Raw genomic sequence first — 11,725 nt, 5'->3', positions numbered from 1 at the left:
TCACCTTAATGTAATTATGGATAAATTACTCTGATATTATTATTATTAGAGTCTTACTTCATTAAACCGTAACTATCAAATCGTTTTAAACGTAATTAAATGATATTCACCTTAATGTAATTATGGATAAATTACTCTGATATTATTATTATTAGAGTCTTACTTCATTAAACCGTAACTATCAAATCGATTAAAACGTAATTAAATGTAGGTACCCACATTAAATAGAATTATTACGGTTGATTGTGGTTGTTACTGTTGATGAAAATAAAGCAAGGTCCAGAAAATAATTGCAATAATCTACAATTACAAATATGTAAAAGCCTTCTGAAAATTGATTTTAACTCCCCAAATGTATTTTCCTTTTTCCTTCTTTTTCTTTTGTGGTTGAAAGAGTAAGGCCATCCAGCTTTTCGTATATATATATATATATATATATATATATATATATATATATATATATATATATGTAAATATATAAAAGCAATCAGTTAGAACTACTAAAATATACATTTCTCAGTAATACTAATAATCTACACTCTCCTTAGCATTCTACTTTTCTACTACTTCTTAGTATCTATTACCTCCTATTGGCATAAATACCTAATAACTTTGTCAACCAAAATTAGGTTTGTGACAGCTAAAATTTGAACTTTAATAATTTTCACAAACTTCATTCACACCTCAATCTAGTGTGCTATTATATGAGCTATTTCTTACAAGGTGTAGTAATCTAATATCATATTAATGTGGCCAATTTAGAATGCTGTAAAACAAGATTATTGTCAACTTTGCTACCTCTAACTATTCTTTCGCATTAAATGGCTTAAATCCTCCAAGGAAGGGGGGGGGGGGGACTAATAGGATAAAATAAAGAACCTTCATTGACAGGGTACAGTACAACATAACCTGATAATTTACACACATAATAGACATCTGAACACAAGAAAATCCACATTACAAATACACCAGAAGGAGGGGATTAAAATTTAACCCCCAAAAAAAAGGTAGTGTGTCTTGAAACTTCAGAAAGATTAAGGCTTCTTGAGGGAACTTAAGAAGACTTGTGGAATGGAATGGCTCTGATAATTATTTGGTGGTAAACTGCAGCAAGTGCAGCTCCAATGAATGGTCCAACCCAAAAGATCCACTGTTGAAAATCAATAAAAACAAATTACAACTTGTTAGCTATAGCTCATTACCATGCCACAAAAAATAAATTTTTTTTTTTTTTGTTACAATAACGGTGACGTTCAAACCAGCTTGAGAGAAAGAAATGTTTCTTAAAGATTTAGATTGAACGCTTACGTGGTCGTCCCATGCCTGATCTGTGTTGTAGATGATCGCAGCTCCAAGACTCCTAGCGGGGTTGATGCCAGTTCCGGTGATGGGAATGGTGGCCAAATGAACCAAGAACACCGCGAATCCAATGGGAAGTGGTGCCAAAATCTGCAACACCATCCAAATTTTTCACAATGATGCCTTGTTTTTAATAAGAATTTTAACTTCTATACGCTGAAGAATGTAAAGTTACACTTGTCAAATCACTTAAACTACAGATGATTGTCAACACACAAGTTTAATGTTATTAATTTAGTTAGATTGGTGTTAAGGACTCATTGTTTCATTTTACAACCATGAAAAATTTTTAAGCTATGTCATAAGTTTTAAACCCTTTTGGGAGTAGATGAGAATTCTTTCAAACACAACTAGGACCACAACATTCAGATATGGTGAATCACTGCATTATTTCATCTATCTAAACAAAAAGAGCCAAACCTACAGTAGCTCATTCACGTGAACATCACTATCTTTAGCCAAACTCATAGCATATTTTTCAATGGCATGGGTCCCCTAAGATAACACACAACACCAACTAAAAGCACTTGCTGACAAAACCAAACATGGCACATGCTAGCATGAACATCATTTTTGCAGCACCAAAAAAGTAAGACCACCTGACGTTGTAAATAACTTTTACACTATTAGTATAATTTAATATGACGATAGTACATTGTTTTACTCTCAGAATTTAACTTATATACTGACAATATAATTTTTTTAACCTGTTATAATAGGTATCTTATCTTTTTTCTAAAGGTTACTAATTTTAGTTTTTATAAGTAGTTACTGCAGTCATATATCTTAGGTGACACTATTAATGTATAAACTCATATTTCTCAGGTAACTAGTTACACTTATTATGGACGATGTCACCTATAATTATCCTGATAGGGTTAACAAAACTGTCAATATGTAAAAGTTAAAACTCTATCTAAAACCAACCCACTCACACACCCCACAACTTCTGCTTCCCCAAGAAAACTTTCCATAAAGTAATACTATTTCATATAAGTGGGAAAAACAAATTCAAGCAGAATTTACATCCAACTCTCTACCTCCCACAAGAGGTGGATGCAATGTATCAGAACCCAGAACCCGTAACTTTTGATGTGAAAGCATAAATTTATGTATAAAAATTCAATAATACTCTAATATATAGTAATATGAACCCATAACGATAAAAATACAATGAGTTCCATGCTAAAAACTTTAAAGTTAGAAGCCATAAAACTTAAATCTATGCCTCCCACAACAACCAAAGCTTACAAGTACAAGGTCAGATGCCTAAATCCAACAGGTAAATAGTCAAGATAAGCAATTTGATCGCACAAAGAAGTAATATTTGAACCAAAAACATGTTAATCTTGAAATTAGTATAGAACACTTACAGGAACATGTGAGTCTCTGGCATTTCTCTTGGCATCAGTAGCTGAGAAAACAGTGTAAACAAGGACAAAAGTGCCAATAATTTCAGCACCAAGGCCATCACCTTTGGTGTAACCAGAGTTAACAACATTAGCACCCCCACCATGTCTCTGGTATGGACCTACCATGAAACCCTTTGACAACACCAGCACCACAGATTGCACCAAGGCATTGCATCACTATGTAGAAAACAGCCCTGGTTAAGGACAGTTTCCTTGCCAAGAACAATCCAAAGGTCACGGCTGGGTTGATGTGTCCTCCTGTTTCATGTCAAAACACAATATAGTTCAGTTTTAGAGAAAAATAAATAAACCCCAAAGGTCCAAAAGCCTAACCAAAGAAGGAAAAGACTCCATATTTTTGTAATTTAGACAGTGAAAAGTACACCGTTAACCATGTTTTCAACCTCTAAAACAGGGAAAAGCTGATCTTTTTTGTAAGTAAATTCAAGAATCCATTAGATTACTTGACTTTAGTATGATGTATAAAGCAAGTAACTAAAAGCTCAAATATGGTGAGCAAAAGAGAATAAACAAGGAGGGTTAGCCACAAAAGGCCATACTTTAAGTATAAAGAGGTAAAAATACAAGCTTGAGCAAGGCAAATGACTAAGAACCAACAATAATGGAAGGGAAAACTCCACTTTTTGCAATTTAGACACAGCAAGTAAACCAATTACATGTTTTGAACATATAAAACAGGGAAAAACTGAATCTTTTTTATAAATACTCAAGAATCCATTAAATTAGTTGACAAAAATATGATGCAAGTACAAAGTAACCACAAGCTAAAATATGGCGACCAAAAGAGAGGAAAACAAAGAAAATCAGCCACAAAGGGTCACATGTTTACAGTATAAAAAGTACAGGTGAAAACTGAAATTTTTTCTTAGTACTCAAGAATCCATAAAATTACTTGACAAAGTATGATATACAAAATAAGTGACCACAAGCTCAAATATGGCGCCACAAAAGGCTATACTTTTAGTACAATAAGAGTAAAGGAACAAACTTGAGCAAGATTAAAGACTTCATTTTCTGTAATTGAGACGGATAAAGTTAACCAATAAACATGTTTTCAACTTCTAAAACAGGAAAAGACTGAATCTTTTTTTATAAATACTCAAGAATCCACTCAATTAGTTGACAAAAGTATGATGTAAGTACAAAGTAAACCACAAGCTAAAATATGGTGAGCAAACGAAAGTAAACAAAGAAAATTAGCCACAAAATGTTATACCTATATATTAGCATAAATGAACAAGCTTTAGCAAGATAATGACTAAGAAACAACAAGAAATGAAAAGGAAAAAAACTAACCTGAGATACCAGCAGTGCAGTAAACCAAAGCAAAGATCATACCACCAAAAGCCCAAGCAACACCTTGAATACCAACTGAAGAACATAAACTATCAGATCTCTTAAGACCCATCACAGTCAAGATAGTGATGTACAAGAACAAGAAAGTGGCCATAAATTCTGCAATTCCGGCTCTGTAAAAAGACCAAGATGACAACTCCCCTGGTTCAAACAAAGGAGCTGGTGGTGGCTCTTTGTAATCTTTGTCTGTTTGAGCAGCTGTTCCTAATGGCTGTGTTTCTCTGAATTTGTTAGCTCCAAGCTTAACATCTTCTTCTTTGTTTTCTGCCATTTGAACACTCACTAAACTTCGCTTCTTTTTCTCTCTTTTTTGTGCTAAGTGGACAGTTCAAAAACCAAGTTTGGTGTTGAGAAAAGATAGGGTTGTGGTTGTTTTATAGTGGAGAACTCATTATGAAGACAAATTAATTAAAGTGTGACATTCTTATTTAATTGGTCTGGTTAATTATTGAGTTGGTCGGTCTATATTTTTTCCTAATTAGCATAATCAATCTGTCATTAACAATTAACAAGAAGAGGAGCAAAAGTAATTTGTCGAGTTGCTGTCATGTGATTCGGAGATTATGGATTTGAGTCGTGAAAATAATTTCTTATAAAAATATAGCATAAGTAAGTATATAATAGATCCTTATGGTCCGTCCTTTTCACGAACCCCGTATGTAGCGAGAACTTAATGTATCGAACTGCCCTTTATTCTGTCATTACCATACTATGTGTTGTACCCCATGGGCTAGTTTGGTACGAGAAATAAAAAATAACTAATCTCATGATTATATTTGAGTTATCTCATGTTTGATTGGGATAAAGTAATACTAAAGCTAATTTTGGAATTAGTTATCTCAGAATTATAATATTATTTTTATCTCTATGAGAAGGTGGGATAATAATTACGGGATAACTAATTTCGGAAAAATTAATATTTAGTCTCTTGACTATAAAAATAATGGTACATATTTTATATCAAACGAATGAATGCAAGTTATATATCAACTAATATATGTATTTCTTACTTTAACTTTTAATTACTCAAGTAAAATTATATTTTAGTATAAATATTGAGTGCTAGTAAGTACTTACACAAATAAATAAAAGTGTGACAAACCTATTGGAATGATATGATTAATTATTGGGTTGGTCTAATCTTAATTTTTGGAATTAGAATAATTATTTTGTTAATGACATTATGGACAGTACTATATGAGAATATTATTAGTGTCTTGAACGGAGAAAGAATAGAGTGTTCTGGAAATGGGCCAGAGCGGGAGAGGGATGTTGACAGATTATTGTGTGGTTTATTTGTTATTCTTATCCTATACAGAGTGTCAGTATTAATTATTTGAAAACATTTTGAACTTGATTAGCTGGTCTGGACCAACTTATTCACCTAATCTTTCAATAGTTGTAAGAATGTGGGCAGCTAAGCAAATTTTAGAAAATTAATAATCATCAGATAATGGGGTGCAAAACCTTTTAATTATTTTTAGGGAGCTTTACGCAAATAGCCGTCATATTTATTGTTTATTATTTCTAGTCATATACATAGATTATGCATTGATTATACACAATTATACATATATAATATACAAAATATGTATATATTATATTTTCATTAACTATTTCTAGTTTAAGTGATTGGATGAACAACTATTTGGGTTAATTCTTCTTATTTTTAAGCTCCCGTGAAATTATTGCCTCAGAGAAAGCTCCATATATTTGCAATTTTTCAATTGCCTTAAAATATTTTCTATTCTATTCTTACCATAAAAGTGGACTTGGTTAACATTTGGGCAAAATATAAAATTGGTCGGCCGATCGAAATTATTAATATTTGCTAGCCAAAAATCGATACATTTTATCGACTATTATTTTCTAGAGCAGCTAAAAATATAAATTTTTTAAAATTTCATGGATATCATCACTCCATGATGTTATTATTTGCTTTCCATCGACTAATTTATGCTATGTATTTTCAGATATCTATAATAAAGCAAATTTTCCTTACTATGCAATAATAATTCTGACATAGCAAAAAGTGAATGAGAAAATTGGAGAACAATTATCACGACAATAGAAGAACTATTTATACTTTATCTTTTTTCTATTTTTTGGATGCTAGAAGCAAACCCAAAATTTTAATCCCTTTCCAATGGAATATTCTAGGAGAACAATCACTTTTACACTAAAAAAAAATTCATTAATCTTGTGACTCAATTCTTTCTTTCTTTTTTAGTTTTAGAACTCTTGAGTGTGTTTGCTCAAAGTATGTAATATTAAAGATCGTAAAATAAAATTCACTTAATTGATATATGTATATACTTTCATCCAGTAATCAATAAATCGCTAATTAAATCTAGAAGGTAAAAAATAATATTACTTCTAATTAGAGTTTGTTCATTTTGTCTCTTGAGTATAAAACTTGTGACAGCTCGACAAACCTTTGAATCAAAATCAATTACTAGCATATATCTTAAAAGGAAAAAAAAAAGAAAAAAAAAGAATGTTATCCTTACGGCTTAGAAGTTAGAAGCAAGAGCTTAGCTAAGCAAGCCTAATAAAGCTCATAAGTCAAGCCCTAAACCCCATATTCTTTTACAGGGGCGGAGCCACACTATTATTTGCGGGTTCGACCGAACTCAGTAGATTTTGTTCAAACCCTGCATTTTTATTTAAAAAAGATGTGAAGTTAATCGAATGGCTGAGGAAAAGTAGCCGTTTTATTATTATGTGACCGTTATGGAAAGGGACAGCCCTCGAATAAGCACATGGGCCAAGGCCCAACGGCTACGATTGGCTGAGATGAAGATCATGATCCATCAATGTCATTCCTAGCTGTGACATCAAAATGGGCCCCATCTTTTTGGAATTGTTTTTAATTAAAAAAATGGGATCTTTATCCAAATAACCGATCATATTTATTGTTTACTTTTTCTAACTATATACATAGATTATACATTGACTATACACAATTATACACATATAATACATAAATTATGCATATATTATACCTCCACCAGCTATTTTTAGTTTAAGTAGTTGGGTGAACGGCTATTTGGGTTAAGCGCTTGTCCTATGGGCAGAATTTTAAAATCAAAAGTTAAAAGTGTTGCCAATGAGGCAAGCGAGGATAACAATTGTTAAACATGAAGTTATGCCCATTGAACAAGCAGAGACAAAAATTCAAGACCATCGCCAACTTTAGGGTAAAGCGAATGAAGCTATATTTAAGCCCCAAAATATTGAGGCCCCAAAAATACTATTATTACACATAATTATTAATTTATATAATTACCATTAATAAAAGATTTCAAAATATACATATTTTTTCTTCAGCTATGATTTTTCCTTCTCTAGGTACACTTCTTTCATGCTCTTGTTTGTGACCATTTTCCTTTCCAATTTCAACTATTATTAGTTGCTCTTTATCTCCGTTTGATTGGTGCGTTGATCATAATATTAAGTTATTTTGTCTCATTAGCCATTAATATATGAATGTTATGAAGTCATTTTAGGGGTCTCTTATTATTATTATTATTATTATTTGACTTTAGGCCCTTCAAATTTTGATAATGCAGAAGCCAAAATCACAAGACTAATACCCCCACCCCCCGCAAAGAATCACTAAATGGTATCTTTAATTTACTACCTTTAACATTTGTGACACTTGTGAGCCAAATCTATGTTGTCTTTGTTTCCAAATTTTATTTTGGATTTTTCCAACAAAGAGGTGGATTTTTAACTTTATATTGTTACTCAAAAAAAAAAGTAGAAGTTCATATCATGGTCTATACAACTCATATACATAAGATGATTCATTGGCATTGTGCCCTACTCACATGCAATTTCAAGCCTACATCCCATCCTTTATGTTTTGCCCCTAAACATTATCTTTGTCATATTTGGTCCTTCAAATATTCTCTTTTGATTTTCTCTTGCATCAACAGACAAAAGAAACAGCTCAAACATTATTTTTAAAAGGTAATATATTTATAAAAGTAAATTTAAACAAAAAGCTATCTCCTCAACATAAAAACGTAACTTCACGCTTTAATATTCGCCAATAAAAAGTGTAGGTTTTCTAAATAAAAAATCTCATCATTTTTGTTGATAGTATTTAACCATAAATTATTATATCAGACGTATTTTTTTTCCCTTTGCATGTACTTTTGGAGTGAGGTGAGCTCGTGAACAACAGTGAGAGTGGGAAAGTAAAAAAATAAAAATATATAGAGAGAGAATTTGAAACTCATTACTTGAGTATTAAGTTGAATTACAATTATTAACCACTACGGAATGTATTGAGATGATTGAGATTTTCTAACGATTTGGAATTCGAGGGTTGAGCTTTGAGAATTTCTTAGTAAAGAGCTCGGTACGTTTCGAATATCAGATATTTAAAACAAAATACAATTATTAATTAAGTTACAACTTCTCTAACTCTAATATAATTGGCTAAAAGATAAAAAGAAAAGAGGAAAAAGACACCAAAATGTTATGCCTTTTTAATTTGTATACATATAATAAGCCGTCCAAACCTTATCAAGTAGCCATTTGTCATCAACAAATGTCACAAATAATAGTAAATTTTTCTACAATGACAGGTCAGCATAGCCGCCTGACCAAACCGACCCATTTATTAATATTTCATTTCCCATAAATTTGTGGACCAATTTTCACAAGAACAGAAAAAAAAAAAAAAAAAAAAAAAAAGCCCTTATATTCAAATGTCAATTTTAAAGACGTGGCTTATATCCAGTGGATGCTTTGATTATTGAGTGATAGCGAAGACCATATTCAAAAGAATGATAAATAAAAGATTAACGGCAAAAGGAAAAAGAAATGAAAAAAGTACATATTTTTTTTAATTTGTGGGATGTAATTAATTATGTTGAAGATAAGGAAATAGGAGCATCTTTTTTGGGTATATTATTTAACTTTGATTGCCAATTCTTAAGTAAGGTTTATATAATACTAATTCATGTCTCAATTAGGGTCGATCAAAATCGAACCGAACCGGACCGATGACTTATTGGCTTATTGGTATCGAATTATCGAGGTAATGAATGGTGAATGGATTGAAATTTTATAATTAACAACTTAACAGTTATTGAATTATAAATATAATAATCCGCTAGTCATTCAATAAGACAACGGACGGCTTGACTTTAATTTTTATGGTAAAAGAAATAGGAAAGTCGTGCTAATTATTGTGCTACATTCTCATCATCACACATATGGGATACTTATCATGTTAGGTATTATTATACTATATATTTGGCCCAATTTCATTGCCTTTAAGAAAATGAAATATGCACCGTATGAGCTATATTCGATAAGGATTTAAAAAGAAATTATATTATTAGTTTACTTTTTATGAACGTGGTGTGTCAATCAATTTACACGCACCTCGACTATTTTATTATGTATTTGTTATCTCTCACCAGTACGGGTACCAGATAACTTTTGACAATCAAATTTTACGTTAATATGTTATAATAGATAAACATGCATTATTTTTCGAGTTACTAATTCTATTATTTATGAACAATATATATAGTCTTATTTGTGCTTCTTCTTTTTTATTTTTTCTCATTTTGCGAGATGAATGAGAGTTTGAATTATATACCACAAACTTTACAAGAGCCAGTTTAAGAATTCTTTCGAATTTGCAATACTTGAAGTGTCATTTTCCTATTATTATCTTCCCCTATTTTTATCATTGTTTTTTAAAAATAATTTCTGCTCTCTTTCTTTCTCGTTCTCTTATCTAAACATCTCACATATCTGCAAACACCAGATATATACTTCCCTTGGGAAAATATTCACAAACGTTGGATTCATGTAGCGTGTTTGACTGTATTGTCGTTTTCTTCCCTCTCTTTGGACGATATATTCTCTCTTTTTCTTCTTGTTTGATAGCAAGTGCAAGAATTTATCGAATTACCGCATTTGGTAAATAAATTAAAAAAAATTACTTTCTTATATACTATTTGAAACTTTATTATACTTCCTACTCAAGTTTTAATTATATACAAATAAATTTTAAATGAGTATCTTTTTATATTAGGAATTGAATAAGGAATATCAGTTATTTTCTTATTCCTTTATACTTTCTCAATCTTTCTCTCTCTGTCTCTGTGTCTCTCTCTCTCTCTTCGTCTCTTTACTCTCTTCTTTGTTTTTCCCCCAAATTTTCTTCATTTGATGTTCACTGTTTTTTTATGTTTTCTTGTTGTATAGAGTTTTAATGGAATTCATCAATAGATTTTAATTATTATTTTTTTAACTTAGCAATTTCCTTTCATGTTGCACAATTGGTGTTCAAATTAAAATTGTCAATCAATAAATTTTGAAGGTGTTTGACTCTCCACCATTGACAGCCATTAAAAAGCTTTGAAGCTTTGAAGCTTTGAAATCGAATTTGGGTTTTCAAAAACTATTATTTGTGTTGGATTGGATGTTGTTGCAAACAATTGGGAATATTATTTGGAGTTTATATCTCAATTTTGAGGGTGTTTTGGTGAAGATTAGACTTGATTTTGGTTGAATTTCAGATTGATAATAGTTGTATAATGTATCGTTGTATAAAATTGTATCGTTGTATAAAATACATTATACAACTATTTAATGTACTAATAATGGATTGTATATAAATTATTAGCAATCCTGATTTAGGGCGAGTAATATACAAAATTAGAATAATTTTGATAAATAAGTTTTAAATATTATATAGGAACGAAAAAACCCAAAAAAATAAATTAAGGAAAGCACACTAAAAGCCTAAAATGAGAAAACTAGTTGCATGGTAATTTTGGTATGGTATACAAAAGATATCACGACCCATTATTAGCAAACCGGTTGGAACACATTTCATTTGATCAAAAACTTACTTGCATTGGGACTCGTACATATATTTATTATTTAATTAAGGATAAGTAAAGTATTCTCCCTTTAATATGAAACTGTTAAGATAAATTGTTTGGATTGATGTAAACACTGCATATCGGATAAATCCTTTTACATTTCACAATGCTTACCCTGTAGAAGAAAAGCTCAAAATTACTTAGCCCCTACAAAAAAATTGAAAGAGAAAACAGTACACAACAACATACCCATTATAATCTCACAAGTGGGGTCTGACGAGGGTAGTTCGTGCATAGACCTTTACCCCTGCCTCGTGGAGATAGAAAGGTTATTTCCCAAGACCATGAAAAGGAGTAGTAGCAATAAGCAGTAACAATAACGATATAATAAAATAACTGAAGCGAAAGAAATAACACGAAGGAATATAACTCTACAAAAAAAAAAAAAGAGAAAAAGACTACAAGACTAATACTAGTGCCACTGGGATGACAAAGCAAAGAGAGTTTTTCATTCATATACACTATTTAAAACCTTATTACGATAAATGTCCATGTTTTGTTATTTACCCGACCTACACAAGTTTTATTTACAAAATATATACATTCCACCTTAAAAGGCTCCCAAATCCATTATTAGTGCTTTCAATCAAGAGATTTAGTTATATCATTTTCTTTTCTTTTCTCCTCATCTCTTTCCTTATTTTTCTGCAATCATCG

The 11,725-nt window shown here is 31.0% G+C and overlaps 1 protein-coding gene across 1 annotated transcript; it reads right to left on the bottom strand.

Moving 5' to 3' along the window:
* Positions 1 to 861: 861 nt before the first annotated feature.
* LOC107825853 (putative aquaporin PIP-type pTOM75) lies at positions 862 to 4,511 on the bottom strand. Its single transcript, XM_016652767.2, is given in 5 exon segments — positions 862 to 1,150; positions 1,309 to 1,449; positions 2,733 to 2,906; positions 2,908 to 3,029; positions 4,089 to 4,511. Coding segments are annotated over 5 exon segments (864 nt in total). The 5' UTR covers positions 4,420 to 4,511; the 3' UTR covers positions 862 to 1,054.
* Positions 4,512 to 11,725: the final 7,214 nt, after the last annotated feature.

This window comes from Nicotiana tabacum, chromosome 23 (assembly GCF_000715075.1).
Source record: "Nicotiana tabacum cultivar K326 chromosome 23, ASM71507v2, whole genome shotgun sequence".
Lineage (NCBI taxonomy): Eukaryota > Viridiplantae > Streptophyta > Magnoliopsida > Solanales > Solanaceae > Nicotiana > Nicotiana tabacum.
The sequence above is the reverse complement of the archived record's forward strand: the minus strand, read 5'-3'. Positions and strand labels throughout refer to the sequence as shown.